We start from the raw sequence: 19,345 nt of genomic DNA on the forward strand, positions 1-19,345 counted from the left end.
GGATACGCTGTTGCCTTTGGCCCTGAACAATTGAGACTGTTCCGCTACCCCTATCCTTACCGAGACTCTATGAACCCTTGTTCTGCTTGCTAACACATGACCTGAGGATCATAATGATCCAGATATTCTGATCGATAAATGAACCGTTCCTCAAGAACCTACTGTGTGGTGTCCCTTTGTCGAGTGGTGCGAGCTCAGCGAGTGCGATCCTAGATACGAGACTCTTCCCCTGAAGGGTCTCCCGCCAGTGTGCGGCAGTGTTCCTTGGAGAGGTGGATCACGGGGTGGTCAGGTACATATTCTGTACCCCCTGGGATCGCCCCTTCTAACACTGAGCCCAGAAAAGCTGCGGGTCCGTGACCCACACTGACAATGCAAGTGACACTGCATGACGATTAGCATGGCTGCAGTCCCATCATCATGACATGGTGCACACCACAACACTGAGGTGGCTGAGTGTGAACCACATCCATGAAGGAGCAGGTCAATCTCTGACACATCCACGTGCACAAACAACCCCTGACGTCAACAAGACATCTGCGGACAAACCATGCGCAAGAGTCCCAACTCCCACCAAGAGCCCATTTTAACCAAGTCTGCAACATCTCAGTTCTGTATAAGCACAGAATTGAAAGGCACACTGCCTGAAAGGGATAAGGGTCAGCAAAATCAGAGCTGCAGGGGCGACTCTCCCACAATGCAGCACACACACATAAGAAGCAGAGCATATCAACATTGACAACAATGTGGTACAAACTGCAACACGTTCACAACAGAACAGAGGACACAACTGCTGCCACTTGTGTGTAGAAACTTGCCAATCACATCTGGCATAGCAGGGAAATATGAGATGATGATGTACAAATATAAACACACATCCATGATGTTGTCGAAATGTCCACTGTCCCGCCTCAAATAGACAGCTCCTCCCAAACAGTCACAATGTACATTGTCTTGCAGTCTGTATGTAAACTTGTACAATGCGTCAATATACATGTGAACACAATGTTAAACTGCAACACCCCTTCGCATTACAGAGGGAGAATTAACAACTCCTGCAGAGCAGACCCAACAACTCTTCACTGATGATGAAGAGGACCTCCCCACCTTCAACACCGATGCCCTCCAACATCTCCTGGACACCCTCAGCACCCCACCCCCAGGAGCAGGGCAACCCAGCTGCATTGTGGAGACCTCATCCCCTGCACAGACCACACAGCAGGAAGCACCAACCACCAAGGCTGTCTCCCAGGACCCACACGAAAAACACATGGCCTTCCAACGACATGTGTTAGGGTGCCAGGAGAAGATGGCTGATCAGGTGCGGGTGGGTTTCGACTGCATGGCAGCCAAACTAGATGCCAAACATGGGTGTCTAAGTCCCATTAGGGACCACTTACAGTCCCTAAAGGATACCCACAGTCTGCTCCATGCTCTCCAATGATCCATGGAACATCGCTGTAGTCCTGACTCAGAGACAAGGACAACTGTCTAGTCAGAGTGGCTCCAACTGTGTCATCCAGATGTTGGGACACATGCGGAGGACCATGGAGAACATGGAGCAGGTGCAGGTGGAAAGAATTGCTGCCACTGCTGCACACCAGCGTGATGTGGCTGGGATCTACCATGCCCTGCAGACCCTCATCATGGCATTGCTGCCATAAGGCCTGGCGCAGATGAATGCTGCTGCAGCTTCAACATCCACATCTCCGCACCCTGATGTGGCACTGACACATCAGGGTGCGGGAGACAGAACCCCACCACCCACATGTGAGGCACATGAAACATCAGTGGACGAAGATGTGGATGATCCTGCCATACTGGTAAGAAGGGAACAGTAGCATTCATCACTGCCATAGGGCCGTTTATGCTTGGTTCTGCCCTCTGCATCATCACCTTCAACTGTCCCCCGATGCACTCTGCGACACTCACCTTGGACCTCGACATGGTCTGCCATATTCTATTTGGTCACCAATGACACAGCTATCAGACTGCGGACTGAACTCTTCCTTTTCTGAAATACTTGTCATTCCCTGAAGGACTCTGACTGGCCCTCCACGGGCCAACAATGTAAAGTGGGTTTTGCATGGCCCTGCACTGCTCCAGCTACAACACTCCACTGAATGTGCATTAAACATTCAAATTCACTTATTGGGCTTAGTGGGTTGGGGGGGGCAGTTGTTTTCTTCTTTTCATCTTCTATTGTTCTAATGTAAATTACTGAAGTAGATATTGGGAAAACGATGATGGCAGTTGACTCTGGATGACAGAGCTGTGCATAAATATGTGTTCTCAGTCAAAACAAATTGTTTTAAAAAAAACCATTCAAATTCACACAGATGTGTCATGTCTATGATCATTCAAGTGTGCAAGTATGGATGAATGTAGGGTCAGTGATTCCCCCTTACGCCCATGTTGCTCATGTTGTGTGACTTGAGTCACAGGGTGCAACATTACCGATTGCGGTCCAGGTGGTGAAGGCACTACAACAGAGACACACAAATTAGTTACTTCCTTGTTCAGGCCAGAACGGAACCACGCCCAGAGCCCTGGGGTTATTGTTTACACCCCGACGCTGGACTGGCATACGCCAGGCCAGCCCACTCCGCTTACAATTACAGGGGTGACGACAACGCCTGTGTCTGCAGCAGGAGGGAGCCTGCTGCGCCTGCCGACACCGCCAAGAGTCTAATTTACACCGGAACAGCAGTGGGGGGACTCACCTTTTGCCTGCTGCCACCGCCGAGAGTCAAGGACGCCACCAACAGTGCCACCGCGGCCCCGGGACTGCAATTCCCGGCAGCCCCAGCGGCGCGGCGCGCTCTGAGGACGAGGGCAGCAGCGCCAGGAGGCACATATAGCCCCGACAGGCCCTCGGTGGAGCGGGAGCCTGTGTCTGCAGCAGGAGGGAGCCTGCTGCGCCTGCCGACACCGCCAAGAGTCTAATTTACACCGGAACAGCAGTGGGGGGACTCACCTTTTGCCTGCCGCCAACGCCGAGAGTAAAGGACGCCACCAACAGCGCCGCCGCCGCCCCGAGACTACAATTCCCGGCAGCCCCAGCATCGCGGCACGCTCTGAGGACGAGGGCAGCAGCGCCAGGAGGCGCATACAGCCCCGACAGGCCCTCCGCGTCGCGGGACGAGCCGGGCGAAGCCTGGGCCAAGGGCGGGCCCCGTCTGAGCCCGTCCGAGACAGGAAGAGACTGGGCTGGGTCATCCCCCCTTAATTTGACATCTTGGTTCCCTCGTAAAGCGGTCAGTGACTTTCATTTTGTTCACTGGTGGTATATTTATATTGAATTTTGTGTCTCATCATTGCTATTGTTGTACAAATTGCCCACCACCCTAGGCCATGAGTAAAGGCAGTGATAAGGGGGCAGGAGGCTCACGGGTAGTGGGAACCCTCGATGCATTTTTAATAAGAGCTGAATCGGTACTGTGCCAGGAAATTGAACTAACACAAAGGCGCCTCTCATTGGACCATCGTCATTCCTCGATTGGTGTACCCACGACTGGCTCACTGTTGCCATTAGAGCCAGCTGGAACTGTTGAAAATAGAGAAGGCCAAGGGGATGCACCATTTGCTCAGGGACCGTCAGTGTCTTTACCAGAGCCATCCGAGGTTGACTCTCATAAAGAGGGGGTTGTATCCCCTGTTCATCCCTCACCCCCCAAAATACGTACTCGCCAGCAACATTTGAAAAAAGCTAACAGGGGGGAGCACCTGGTTAGTGTAACTTCAACAAAAAGGAAAGCAGGTAGTGCTCCGGCCACCTTACAACAGGCCAGTAAAGTGTCAAAAATTGTGCGTGGTACACGGGGAAAGAAGGGGAGTGTGTGAGAGACCGCTAGTTCGAGTGTCCATAGTTAGTTGGATATTAGTACTCAGGTACGGTCTGATCAGGTGTCCTGTGATTTGGTAAATAGTATTGTTTCTAAACTTGAGGAGAAGTTAATGGAATTACTGAGACCTATTACCTCTAAACTTTTGGATATAGATTCCAGATTAGATAGAATCGAAAATCAGTTTATTTCTCCTGTCCGTAATTTATTGTCTGGAGGAGCTACTGATTCTATCTCTCCGACTGGGATTCTGGGAGAAGTGTCTAACAAGACCCCCACAGTGGCAGATCCGGGGGGTACGGTAATCATTAATGCTCCCGTGGTGAACACAGGTGCCAAGCATGTTATGCTCCCTAAAGATATATCTAGGAATGTCCCCAGGAGCGATATAAATGAGACCACACGTCAGCACAAAACACACAGGATAAATCTTCCCCCTGAGGCACCCCCATATACTGTCATCTTGACAAACGGTCCCCCAGTTCAGAGCGGTGTGGATGAACACTGGAAGTCCTTGCAAAATAAGGCATTATATCATGTCAATAATCTGACCGGTTTGGGGAGTCGCTTATTTAAAGAATTCAAAATGACACCACGCAGGATCCCCTGGGTAGGGAACTCTGTCAAAACCAGCAGAGGGGACTGTGTGATTTTGAATTTTGCCTCACCGTAGATTGTTAAACTGATTTTGGAGAGGGCTGGAACTAGGTTTTGTGAAGAGGACGGCATTGGTGTTGTACCTTTAGGGTTATTTTATAGGGACTCACCCGCTGTGAGGAAGGAAATTGCAGATCGCAGGGAACTCCCACAGGCCCTCGTGACTTCCTTGTTCCCACTCAAAACAGATTTGAGGTATTCTCCAACTTGGAAGAGATTGATTGACTAGCGTCCTCAGGGACACCAAATATTGCTGCTCAGTTGAATGGGTGCGAATGAATGAACCATTAGCAGTAAGTATCTCTTCTAATGAAACGGTGGGACCTTATGAAATCACTGAGGGCTCCAAAATGTTATCCTGGAACATTGCGGGCCTAAGAAACAAACTAGATGACGCCCTATGGAGAAATACCTTATGTGGGGCTGACATCATCGGGTTGCAAGAAACATGGGACACTGATAACTTGCTATGCATAGATGGTTATACGTCCTTTTTTTCCCTAGCTATTGCCTCTAGTATAGGGAGGGCGAAGGGTGGGTTAGTGACTCTGATTTCTGCTTCTATTTTAGGTACTCACACTAAATTGGACACAGGTTCACCATACTGTTTGGTAGTTCAAATTGCTTCCACCTATGTGGGTACCATTTTGATTATTAATTTTTATAACTCATTTGATAGAGTTACTGCCACAGAACACCTTGCTAGCCTGAATCACTTCCTTGACATATATAGAGAAGACAATATAGACCTTTACTCAGTTATCGTTTTAGGAGATTTCAACGTGCATGGCTGCCCTAAGAACTGTCAGGTTATGGATAGCTTAGGCCCACCAGACCAGGGGGACAACCACTTTGAGCATTCTCCGCAAGGAGAATTTTTGGAAGTATTAATGGTTGAAAATGGTTTAATACATCCTTGTAAATTGAAAAGGGCTGCACCAACATTCAAAGGGAATGGCACATCATCTACTAGGGATTATATTTTCATTAGTTCGATGTTGGGTCCCAAGGTATGTGGATATACTGCATTTTGGTCCTCATTCAGTGACCATAACCCAGTGGTCTTGAGCTTGATGGATGTGGTCAAGAAACATGCTGTTTGTAACAGGGAAACAGACAAACTAGACATCCGGCCTACAGACCAGGCTCGTAGAATTAGGTGGTGCCGACTAGTTCCTGAGGATTTTCAATCTAACCTTTTAACAAAGGTTGGAGATGAAATGCGCATTTGTTTGAATGAGCATGCAGGGGAGAAGGAGGTCTTAGAGGCTTACATTAAAATTTGCTCACAGGTTGCCAGCGATCTCAAACGGCAGGGCAGGGCGCAAGATCTAGTAGGGGAGGGGTGGTTTGATCACAACTGCTCATTGGCTCATCGGAAATTGTTGGTGGCTCTGAAACAAAATCCGGTGGATAAGTTGATAGTGCCAGCCCTAAGGAAAGCCTATAAAGTAGCCCTGGAGAATAGAAGACGAGAAATCAGAGGAGATGTGTGGGACGAGCTAACCTCCATTGATGTCCTTAAAAATAGCTCCAAATTTTGGGCAGTGGTAAACAAACCTTTTTTTCAGGACTCATATAACAGTCAACTAGACTGTAATATCCAGGAACAAGTTTGGTGCTCCCATTTTAAATTGGTATATGAAGGAGCAGACTCTGGAGGGTTGGCTCATCCCATATCCATGTATGACTCTTATACCTTATCGATTACTGAGTCAGAGGTGGCAGATGCCATTAGTCAGATGACCTGTAACAAGGCTCCCGGACCAGACGGCGTTCCAGCCAATCTTTTTAAAGCGGATGTCAAGACATGGTCAAAGGTTTTGTGTAATATTTCTAACAAGACGTGCAAATCAGGTTTGCCAGGTGCCTGGTTTGAATCGGTGATAGTCCTATTTTTAAAGAGGGTAATAGAGGGGATCCCAGTTGTTACCGACCCATTTCCCTCATCGACTCCGCTGTAAAGGTGCTTGGTAGGGTGGTTTTAAGCAAGCTCACAGTGTGGTTGGAAGAAACTAATACCCTCTCTGCCCTGCAATTTGGCTTCAGAAAAGGTTGGGGCACTATCGACCAAAGTCTCAACCCACAATTATTGATTGGAAAGAACACAATCGCCAAAAAGGGCTCCCTATATTTAGCTTTTATGGACCTTTCCTCGGCCTTTGACCGTGTGAATAGGTCCAAATTATGGGTGATGCTCCTTCACTTGGGCGTGGATAAAAACATTGTGTACTTCCTCGCTGACCTGCACAGGCACTTATCTGCCACAGTGAGATACGACCGAAGGGGCAATTGCACAGGGAAGATTCGTATTGTTAATGGTGTGAGGCAGGGGTGCATTCTCGCCCCCCTGCCTTTTACCCTGTATATTAATGACCTTGGTTCAGTTTTGTCGGAGGCTTGCAAAGACATACCCAGGGTTGGTAAACGATTAATCCCGGCATTGCTCTATGCGGATGATGCCGCCCTTTTAGCACGCACAGCGGTAGGGTTGCAAAGCCTTTTAACCTCATTCTCTATTTTTATGAAATCTATAGACCTCAGTGTCAATTTTACTAAATCACACATTATCATGATTGGCATTAAAGTGAAAAGGGAAAAAACCTTGCATTGTGATGGAGACGTGTTGTCTAGGGTATCCACTTTCCCATACCTAGGCGTTATTTTCGATGACAAGGGTACTTGGTCTCCCCAAATAACAGCTAAACGAAATGTACTGGCTAGATCCATTTGAGCTGTTTTGGGTTTTGCACGCAAATTGGGAGTAAAACCATTTCAAGCACTATTAAAGATATATGATGCTAAATGTGTCTCCTTAGCAATGTACGGGGCAAACCTCTGGGGTTTTAAGAATGTTAAGGCCATTCAAGTGGCAGAGGATAAGTTCCTGAAAACCATTTTATCTGTTCCTCAATCCACTTCAGGTTTTATAGTTCATCAAGAGTGTGGAGTTGGTTTTCCGGAAGACCGTATAGCCATCGCCCCACTTATAAAATGGAATTCTATCTGGCTAAACCCCGAGCTGGAATTAAATCAGGAAATCCTTAGAGATTGTCCAGCACTTGATCTTGGCTACCGTATCCCCTGGCTGAGTTATGCCAAAAAGCTATCTATTAAACTGGGTCGACCAGATTTGTTTAACTCGCCTGATAAGTTGGTGAAGGGGGACATCAGGTGGGTTAAGGACGCCTATAAGTTAACGGCCAGCTTAGCCAGAGAGGATAGAGAGCTGGTCAAACGGACGGTAAGGTCTCACCAATTGCTAAAAACTTCACGAGCCATTGAACCATACCTGATCATTGTAAATAATTCTAACCATCGTTTTTTATTAACTAGATTCAGGTTGAATCAATTTCATCTCCTCCTTACTGGATCATCAGGGTGGAAAAGGGAGGAAGACTTGGGGATTTTCTCTTGTGATGGCTTCTCCACTAAAGGCACAATGCACTTTATTTTCTTTTGCGAACATTTTCTTCCAATTCGAAAGCATTTTATTATTCCTCTCTTAAAACACAAAGGTTTTACACAAGTTAAACCAGCCCTTTACTACTTGCAGCTACTTTCTAATGTATGGGAGATTTTTAACATTGCTAATTTCCTTACTGTGGCTGTAAGACTAAAGAAGAAAATTAAATGGGATTAGCTATTGTGATATATTTGATGATCTGAATTGTGACTGAGGATATTCTTTTAATGTTTTTCTGATTTTAAAAGATGTTTAAATGAATTGATTATAGGTACTGTAAATATATTTAGCTTGCATCTCTGTTTTGTATTTTTACTGTGTTTTGATAATAACTTTGGCCTTGACATAAATTGTTCAGCATACTTTTATGGTTTTTGTTATGAACCGAATAAAGTACTTTGACTGACTGACTGACTACGCTACATGTCCCAGGTCTTCCCTGTCGTGAACTGCTGATCACAGATCTAGTTGTCAGCATGCTAGAGCAACTACCTGAGGGCTGGTTTACACCCACACCACACCCATCCAGCACAGGCGTCACAGGACATGTGACCCTGCCAATAAAACGGACCGAGCGCACGCGCTTGAGGTCATTGCCACTATCTATCGGAGAGTGTCCATGTGGTCATTATTTATGCATGAGGGCCTAGGGCCCTACCACATCACATTCCCCACTGCTGGAAGTGACATGATGGCATCCACACCATGCAACTCAATCATAAAGAGCCCATGACTTGCGGTGCACAGAGTTGGTGGCAGCCAAGGCACTTTGGCCGGCACGGGCCTACCGCCACGAGACGGTGACTTGCGGTGCACAGAGTTGGTGGCACCAGAGCTGAGCGGGTGTGCAGCCCACGAAAATGTATAGGCCTCGATACGCCGTCCTGCCAATCAAGATTCTATTTGAATTGTGAGCTCAGCTGGACCCCGTGTACGCCAAAGGCATCAGGCTGCACAGACATGACTCCGCGGTGCAGCAAGGTGCGCTGGGGGCCTGTGGCGCAGAATCCAGCTATCAGCTGAGGAGGTTGCACCAGCATGTGGTAGGCCCACTTGGAGACACGCCGGTGTCGGCAGGTGAGCAGTGAGGCCTGGGTGTGCAGGGTCGGGCAGTCATCGCTGGGTGGTGGACCAGTCTGGGGACCAGGGCTGGGGTGCTTGGGAAGTTTGCAACTACATTGGTGAACAGGCCCCGGTGGTCCAATTTTGCCTGCACATTGATGGAATGTGTGTGGTTTCTGTTGCGGTGATTGTGTGCAGTGTCGGCAGGGGACATAAATTGCCCCCAACACTTGTGGGAAGCCTGCTATGGCGTAGTTCCCTTGCTTGGTCTTCAGCCCTGGTACTCCGGGGCAGACAGACAGCATCTTTTCCAATCAAAATGGAATTCGAGAAAGGCATTTAATAGCTACCTATCAAAGCGGAGCTTTGTTTTTTAAGCGTTCCTGTCCTGATATTTAGTTCCTGTCTCTCTTGCAACACAACTCTGGCTGGTCACCTACCCAAGTCAAAAAGGAAGATCATCCTAGATCCATTCTGAAGTCATCTGATGATTTCGGCCAAGCTATTCCTGTAATTATCTGGGGAAGTTATCCCAAGTCATTCTGAAGTATGCCTATAGGGCAGAATATTTAAATGAGATGACTCCTAGAGTCATCACTAAAACTACTGTGGGATGGTGTCCTGATCACTTCAATTGAACATGTATGATGATCTTTTACTACTCAAGGAGCACCAACTGACAACTACAGGATAAGTGTTAATTACTACAGGATGATTCCATGACAACTTCACAATGACTGAGGATTACTCTAGGATGCTTCCAGGACAACTTTTTGGTGACTGTGAATTACTCCAGGATGACTCCATGACAACTATAGCGCGAGTATGGATTACTCTAGGATGATTTCATGAAAGCTTTAGAATGAGTGTGGCTACTCTAGGATGACTTCTTGACAACTGCAGGGGAGCGTGAATTGCTCCTGGGTCATTCCAGGAAACATTTTGATGGCTGCCGGCAACTAATGAATGAGTTATTATTGAGTGAGGGCTTTAATACTCATTGAAGATTCTATGACATGAGAACATTCTATGGCCACACCTTCTCAAATCCAGGGTCCATCAAGTAGTTAGATCAACTAATCTATTGCTAAACAAGTACTCTGAGGTGCATGACCTATGTACCATCCTGTAAAATAGGGAATTGTACTAGAATGTAATACATGTACCTTGGTTATACAGTCCAATGAATTCTAGGTAACTAGTAAGGTAAAATATAAACAATCAGAAGTAGGAATTAGCAAGAATACAACACACTTTGGGGGAGTTTATTAAGATTTTGCACTGTGCTAAGGTCACAAAAATGACGCAAAATCTTTTTTTCCTAATTAACTTTCCAGCACTAAACTTATTCAGCACTGTAAAGAACAGAAAAGTAATGCAAAGCAGTGCATTGCAATGCTTTGCATTACTTTGCGCCATGGGAGCGTACCATGGGTGGTGCATGGGCGTTCCCTTGCAACCACCCATGTTTTCTCATGCTAAACCCAATTTACTAAAAACAGTAGATTGGGTTTAGCATGAGTAAACCCATTTAAACTAGGCAAAAGGAAGGGAAAATGCTTTTATTTATCCTTCCTTTTCCGACTTTGCATGCCTGCTGCACTGGGCAGCACGTATGCAAAGTGGGAAAAGCTTTGCATCAAGCCTAGCATAGTATTTTGTACAGGAAGAGTACCCTTCCTGTACAAAACCTATGCTATACTCATGCACACACCCTAGCGCTACAGCGCTAAGGTCTGTGCATGGCGCACTGCAGCTGAAATCAGCACCAGAGCAAGGGGAGGAGATAGCCATATTTTTTAAAATATGGCACTCTCCTACTCCCTCCCTGTCACGCAGCGCAGTTTTGAAAAGGGGGGGTGATGCGCTGCATGGAGATTTTCTAAATCTCCCCCTTTTGTATTCAAAAGATGGCTCTTGACTTGTGGTACTCTCTCATATTTGTGAGAAGTTAGCCTGGCATATGATGTCCACTAGTTCTAGTGAGCACCTTGCACCAGTCTAATCGACCCTTATTGATGGTGGTTGTAAAGTCAACCTTATAGAAAGCTATCTTAGAGGTAGCTGTGACAAGGGGGAACATCCTTTACAACGCAACTTTTACAACGCACTACCATTACGATGCAACTTTTACAACGCAAGTTATTACAACGCATTGCACTGGGGGGCGCTCTAGGATAGGGAATAGTTTAATTACTATCCAACACCTTCCCTACTATCCACGGGGACTGGAGTTGGAATAGAAAATTAAACTATTCACTATCCAGCGTCCCCCCAACGCAAGTCGTTGTAACGACTTGCGTTGTAAAACCTGCGTAATAATGGCATGCGTTGTAAAAGCATGCGTTGAAACGTCATACATCCGTGACGAGCAGTCTTCAGGCTAAGACTTCAGAGAGCGGATTAAGCGAGTTGTTTTACCAATTATAATCCCTTGAGTACCAAATGAAAGCACACCACACAAGGTATATATCAAATATATATGTATTTATTCTAAACACAACCCCTCTGAATTCTTTATGAGGTCAGAGGTAAAAGTACAATACACGGAACTTAATCAGCATACGATAAGTTGCACAGTATACGGTTTGCCCTAGGGGCCTCACAAACCATAAACTAAAATAGTGGTATAAGAACCACGTCTGAGATAGAAAGCAGGCCTGGGGCCTGTAGAATCGCTGGGGCTTCTAGGAACAACCAAGAGTTAGGAAGAAGCTGGCCCACAGGAGACGCGTGCAGTGTCTAAACACAGCCGCGGGTTACCATTGACTTTTTATGGGAGACAAACAAGTTACAAATTTACAATTTAAGGACACTTCTAAATGAACTACGATTGAACCCTTTTAGACTTATACACTAGGAGGGTCAATACCCTCGAGACTACCAGAGTACTCGTGTTACCTCACCCACGGAAGCCGGGTGCATAGGTGTCTTTTGATTGTCGTCAATTTCAATGGAGAGCTGCAAAGAAGTGCTGCATGCGTCCAAAGGAAAAGTTTCCGGGTGTGTCCAAGGGTGGATTGAAGATCTGAAGAACCTGAAAGCAGAAGGGACAGAGTCTGGGTCACTTGCCAGTGACCAGGATGGCGATGGGAAGCTGCCAGCCAATGTCGGGTGATTTCAGGTGAAAAGGTGAAGTTTGTCTCTTCAGCCACGAGGTCCAGGAGCTGGATTCAAGCTGTCCCACTAAGTATCTCGTTTATTGCGGTGTCGGTATCTAGATTGGACCCTACAAGCCTTGGCAAACGCAATCCACGCAGGAAATCGAGATTGGCTTCGTTGCAGACCAGCAAGGTCTGGGGCACTTCTCCTTTGTAGAAAAGCAGGAGCAAGCCTGGAGCAACCAGGAAAGCAAGTTAGATTTAAAAGTAAGTCTTCGGGGGGCTCACTAGCCAACGGACTAGGAACCGGGAAAACGCGTCAAGCTGAAATGCAAAAGCAGGGCCCACGGGACACTCGTGGAGAGTGGGCCTCTGAGCGCTGGTGCAAATGGTACTCAGGGCTGGGGCTTTAGGCACCCCAATGCACAATTTCGGGACACCTCGGGAAGTTAGTGCAGGTAGCAAAATGCAGGATGTCCAGGAGTTCCGGTCCTACGTCTCTCATGTCTGCCACGGGTCTCAGCTTAGCTGTGAGAGAAGGTCGGGGTCAGTTAAGTCTGGAAGTCTCTGTCCTGTGTCGTAGATTCTTCGGGATCCGGCAGGAGCCTCGAAAATGCAGACCAGCAAAGTTGCTGTTGGTGCCTGCTTGAACAGGGTGATCACTCCTTGACCACAAGGGAGATGTCTTCCGTCTTCCAGTCGAAATGGAATGTCAAAGGTCCAGGATTTATGTTTCAGAGTTTCATCCAGGGTAATCTAAAGTCCTAGGGACTGGGATCCTATACTTATACTAAGTTTAGGGGCTGGACTACCTTTAAGGTCCCTCCTATGGGTGGACCTTGGAAGGGGGTGGTTACACCCCTTTCCCTTTGTCCAGTTTCGCGCCAGAGCTGGGGCACTCACAACCGATTTGAACTGGTAAATGTATGGAGCACCTAGGCAGTGTCTGGATAGCATTCACTGAATGCAGCCCTCCCTGCCCCAATACACAAAAGCCTGTCTCAGGCCTCGCCTGCCGGAGTTTCGTCCAGCAGCAGGAGGGCAGACTTGTGTCTGTGGCAACAGCATCCATTTTGTGATGCTGAGGCTCTGTTTAACTTTAACCAGGTTTACCAGTAACTACATCTCTTCTCCCTCTAGAAGGGTGGAATGCTACCCCCGCCGCCAGGAGGGTTTGACACCTTACACAACATGTTTTGATAAAGCCAAACCAAAGTTAGCATTAACCGCGAGGATTATAATGCACTTAAGAGTATATGGTATGGCTATATCATAGAACAGCTATAAGGAGATGGTTCCGAAAGCTGAAAAGGGGCTCAGCTCATGCTAGGGCACCCTCTCACTTAAAACCAAGCACCCTGCCTCCAGGATTGTCAAGGCCTGCCATAGGAGTGACTTATGGGTGCATATGTGTCTATATATGTATATAGATATAGGTATACTATATCTAAGTAAGGGGTGATTACACCACCTTACCCAGGATGTGTGAACAGACCTGTGGTGTCAGTTTGGAAGGCAAACCATGGGTGGCACAATACATGCTGCAGCCCCTGGTAGGCCTAGGGTGCACTTATGCCCTGGGTACTTAGGGTACACTATACAGGGGCACACAAGGGTGACCCAGTAACCAATCTGGTATGTACCTACAGTACATGGTATCAATTTAGAGAGAGAACAGCTAGGCTGTGGGCCTGATTAGCAGGGCCGCAGCCAGATTAAAGTCGAAAAACCAGAGAATCACAGCAAAAAGTGGGGGTAACCATAGGAAGCAGACCCTACTCTCCTACAATATTCAGTAGAGATTGCCATCATTTGTATATAAGACATTACCTGACTTTTCTCATATTGTGATCTGTGGGAAAAGACTAAATAAAACACAGGTTGAAATAAAATTGATCCAAAATGACTTCTAAATGCAATTGTATTGAGCTTAAACACATACCTGATCCCAAAAGGGCTCAGGCTACCATAAATGGAATAGTAAAAGTAGACACGAAATGGCACTTCGTTGTTTGCTTCTAGGTTTGCTGGTTTCTTCAGTTCTCTTCTGACAAAGCAGATGTTTATGGCAAGTTCTCACTGCATCTTTTTGATGTTCATGGTTCGCCAGCTTTTGGCCTTGTATACAGATTTCATAAACTCTGAAAGATAACAAAACCATAGATTAGGATCTTTAAACAAAGAGGGTGCTGCCTTCAAAATGGAACAAGTCCATTAGCTTCCAACAGTTTGCTTATGGCGAGTGGTCACGGGGCCCAGGTGATATTATAGTGGAGAAAGAAAATGTCAATTTCTGGTACTGTGATAGAGAAAGAAGCAGTTTCAGAAGATCAATCTCCTAGTTAAGAGGGTGTAGCCAAATATAGTCCAGCTGCAAAGGATACTAATTCACTTTTCGATCTCCTGCTCATCAAAAAAGGAAAGAGCACCTTTCTAGCTCTGCCCTACATGGACCCAGTTGTTAAACAGGATAAAGTCTTCAGAGACTGTGTTCAATTAGTTAAGTGACTGCTCTGCCAACTAATATCTGGTCCCCAAAAGGAACCTGCATCCAAGTTGTAAAACAGGGCTGCTTGATTGCTAAACGTAACATTGCTCAGTTGTGGGGTGCCAGTCAGACACCCCGGATCGAGAAATGGATGGAAGACCTAGATTGGTGCATGTACAGAGAGAGAGCGGTTTATGTTGCTAGGGGTTGCCCCGTGAAGTGCGAGAAGGTTTGGGGAGCCTGGAATAGTTACCGGGGGGATCTCTGTGTTCCTCCAGATGTCCGAGATGTAACAGTAGCGTCCGAGACCCTGTGATCCCTGAAGGTTATTCTGTATGTATTATTTTATAGTACGGAAATTTATATATGACAAATGTGGAAGCACCATATGTCACAAGATGCTTTTTTCTTTTGACTTTGTTAATAAAAAGATTTTTTTTTAAAACAGGGATGCTTATCTACAGATTGCAAGTGCTGCTCAAGTGCAAGGAAATGCTTTGAGTGGTGTGTGCCATCTCCTGCACAATGGTAACACTTAGTATTAACATACACGCCATCATACTATTTTAAACATAATGTAAAAATATAAAGTGGTAGTCTGTGGGCAGTAGTCTGACATCTAGGCATAGCTCACCTAACAGTGACAAAAATGATGTTTTTAAATCCATACAGAGAAAGTAGATATGTATAAAATATATCCACAATACTTTCAGAATGGAACAGATATAATATACCAAAGGAGGAAAAAATAAAGCAACTCACCCATTGTATTGGAAATGATCCATCGAATATTTTTGATGATGTTGATATTTTATAGGATGTTTCACCTTGTCAATGCAGACAGCTGCCGGCAAATGATTTGTAGTCATCTCCTTTCAGCATGTGCCACATGCCTAAGCTATAAAGGAAATAAATAATTTCAAGTGAGCAGATACAGGAAACACAAACAATTTTGGGCACTAAAGTGGAGGGTAGAAAAAAGTTATGGGTTTGGGTGTTGAGATATATACATCCCTGAAAATTAGTTGTCATCCAGCTGAAAGTCCCTCAACGGTGCAGAGCGCCAAATTAAAAGTAAACCAAACAAAGAGCCTAGGAATGGAGCACTTGAGTCATTGTGTTACGGCCACAAACCAACAGCGACTTAAAACACGAACGCTCATTTTCTGCTCAGAAACAAATTAAAAAAAAATATAGTACGACGCAAGTAAGATAAATGGCCTGAAGCGAAATGACCACTGTAAAGGGGCCAATCGCAATGGGCGTGACAAACACACCAAAAGGCGGGACAAATGGCACCGATTCAACACACAATAGAAAGACATTTACAAAGGCACACAAAGGAACCAATGAAAACCAATGGGCATGGCCAAATCCCATAGAGTGAATGTAGCATGGTTCGAGACAGCACATGCGTGCTGCCAAGACTCGACGAGTAAAACTGTTCTGGTTTAGTTAATTGGTTATAAGCAAACTGCTTCGTATGATTTAATTAGAGGTTAAGGCACGAGTATCAAGCAAATCTCATGGTATTATGCTTGTACAATAGCTCAGGTGTTTAAAAAGCTCTTTGGAGGAATCAATGTTTGAAACATTCTTGAATATCACAGGTTTGAAACATTCTTAAATATCTTAACGATTAACGTGCCTCCTGCAGAGATGTGTGCCTAACATGTAGACCTCAGATTTGTATGACGTGTTGGTTAGCTCACTAGTTCAGTTCAATCACTTTATTCGGTTATTATTCAAAAACAACCATAAAAGTACAGTAAGTTCACATCCTTTTAAAATATAAAAACAGTCATATTACTAATGGAGCACATGCTTTGTAGAGCCCGTCGTGTAATCTGCAGGTCACAAATTACAATACTTCCAAAATTGCTGCAGGGTATTTTGACAGCTGCACCCAGCCCCCCAGACTTGCACAAGAGTTGAGAAGGTTATTTTGGCTCTGCTCCCAAGTTCGTTTGCCCTAGTCCTTGCCTGACACCTGGGGAAGGTGACTACCCCCCCCCCACCCCATCTTGCACGAGAGCAGGGGAGGCTTGAGTCAGTCACTGCCCTGGTGCCCCATACCCATTTTAGCCCAGGCCTTGGCCGTGTGAGGAGAGTGTGATTCCTGCTGCCCCATTGTTATCTCAAAGGGCCTGCAAGAGTTGTGTGAGGCCTATGTGACTTTGCCAAAGGAATAAACGAGGATGAGGTCTGGACGCACTATTAAATACCCTATTGACCACCTTTAAGATGTATATTTTCTTACATTCATTGGTTGCTCCATCCCAGAAGATATCTGGAAAAATATGGTGCTCTCTAAAAAGCGTTTATTGATTTATCTCTCACCTGCCAAGGGTTCCTTTCCCATATCTCACCATAAACAAAAGAGTTTCCTACAGATGAGTCCCCCATTTGTGCACAAGGGTGGGTTCCCCTGCAGAATAGGGTCAGCCATTGGTTCACCAATTGCGGCCATTGTCCCACTACAGAGATGGACCCTCAATGTACTCTATAGACGTTCTGCTGCAGATTAGGGTCAATATATTGAGCATCATAGTTAATTACCATAAATAATTCCACTGCACAGAAAGGGCAACCAATGGAGCATCAGAGAGGCTCATCTTGTCAATAAGGAGTGTTCATTGGTGTTCCATGAATTGGTCCCCATGAGACAATGGTCCAGAATCGGCATGTCTGTTGTGGTTGCCCATGAGATTTATTGATACCCAATTTTGGTTACCTGTTCACCTGCCGGAGTTTGTTGGCCCCGGGTGCTTCCATTTAATGCAGTGCATATCTCAGCACTACTGTGTTCTCTTTAAACATACTTGCGGTAGCATTACTCACTGTTACATCATTGTTTGATTCCTCTTGGTGCTTTCCCGTTACCTTTCCCAAGCCCATCACTAGGCATTTTAGGACCTCTTTTCTCCCTTTTGGATAGCAACTATTTTTTGTCCGGGGTTACACCGCTTCATACCATATCTATCAGCTTGGATTCTCTGCCCAGTAATTCTTCAATGTTTGCATTTGTGGGACAGGCTGGCATGTTATTTAATCCATTTTAATATTCAGACTCTAAGTTCATGTATCTTTTGTATGTAGTAATATATCCGTTTTGTTAATGTAAGCACTTTTGATGATGTTACATGGTTACCATACAATTCCGTAGCATTCTAATGCATTACATCATGTGATCGAATATTCCGTAATTTAAACAGTAACTAGCAATATCTATCATTCTTTCCACCCACATAAATAGTTAGGGTGGGCAGCCTCACCGAAAAACATAGAAGGATATGGTAGACATGTTTCCCAGAGCACTATTTAAGTCATATATATCCTGATGATTATTCCATGAATCTGTTGAGGTTCAAAATGTCCACAGAGGAAGGGTCTTTGGCTCATATATTGATTATTTATTGTTCAGGAACAATTATTGGTCAATGTTCTTTTTGAATTATGTCTGAGAGAATCATCTCCCTCTTTTGAATATTCATGTTGTTGCACTGCACTTATTGTCACCACATTTAAGCACTAAGCACCATTTCTTTGAGTATCTTTGAATACTGCATTCCTACACATATTGTTTAAAACACTTGAAGGATTTTTATAGCGAGAGATTCAGTTGTGCGATTATCAGTTGATATCACTGAACAGGTTTTAATTTTCTAATCATACCTCTTTAAGCACTTGTTGTGTTTTTGGAGGATGACTGCACAGCATTTTTAGTTAGGGGTCTTCTCACCAGTGAGTAAAGGATTTTTTTCGAAAATAATCAATGAAACAAGCAACACTGAAGAAATCAAAAAGTAACTATTTCGAGGCTTGCCTTGATCACACCTGTACCTCAGTTCTCTTCTAAATGTTTTCCTTTAGGCCAAGAACAAAGCTGATTCCAAGCAAGAATGGAAATGATAGAAATCTGAAGAAGACCAAGTTCTGAATACCACATCTACCAGTCAGCCAATCAAAGACCAAATAAAGAATTTCTTACAAAACTGAGTGTGTCAACAGTTGTATTCACCACTGACCGGGCTTGCAGCTGGGCAGTGGAGAGCTCCCAGGACTCAGCTCTCACAATTGGTGATCACTGGAGCAAAGATGTCTTAGCTTGCAACGCTCATGAAAATTAATGTGATGTTTGTGTATTGGTGGACTTCATGGATTAAATATGTCACAGATGACAGTGTTAGCAGTAGCACATTGCACCATGTGTTGACTTTATGAATATGATGCATGGCTGTTTAAAAAAAATAATAATAAACATGTACATGTTCTCAACACTTGTCCATGCTATACTGTTGAGGGTCTTGATTTGTGCTTTGCTGCAAAGTGATGTTTCTGGGCATACATTTACATTCAAAGAATAAATGGGCTTGCAAAGAGACTTCAAGGCAAAGAGAAGTGCTTAAAAGTTCACATCACTATTACTACAGCTGACTTGAGAAATGGTGGCCACCAAAACTGTCAATTGCAGAGTATCTCTAATTTTAAAGAACAAAGTCCGCCTGACACCGCCTCGGTCCTGGGACTGACCAACCTCCAGTCGGCGGTACTGACCACCTTATTACAATGGGACGGAACACTGTTCATTCGCATACTCCCATTTCTCAATGGGAGCTCGTGTTACGGCTGTAAACCGGCTGTAACACAAGATCACATTGACAAATGGGAGATGTTGTTCATCCCTGCACCCTGTGGCAGGCACCTCAAGGTGCGAGGATCAACA

At 45.3% G+C, this 19,345-nt stretch overlaps 1 protein-coding gene across 1 annotated transcript in view; it reads left to right on the forward strand.

Annotated features, from left to right (window-relative positions):
• The window catches only part of LOC144783272 (solute carrier family 22 member 6-A-like), a 758,531-nt gene extending 739,941 nt beyond the window's left edge, over positions 1–18,590 (forward strand). The window contains exon 11 of the mRNA XM_078662336.1: positions 18,493–18,590. Coding sequence (XP_078518462.1) covers positions 18,493–18,559 — 67 coding nt within the window. The 3' untranslated portion in view covers positions 18,560–18,590. The remainder of the gene's footprint in view (positions 1–18,492) is intronic.
• Positions 18,591–19,345: the final 755 nt, after the last annotated feature.

This window comes from Lissotriton helveticus, chromosome 9, assembly GCF_964261635.1.
Source record: "Lissotriton helveticus chromosome 9, aLisHel1.1, whole genome shotgun sequence".
Taxonomy (NCBI): Eukaryota; Metazoa; Chordata; class Amphibia; order Caudata; family Salamandridae; genus Lissotriton; species Lissotriton helveticus.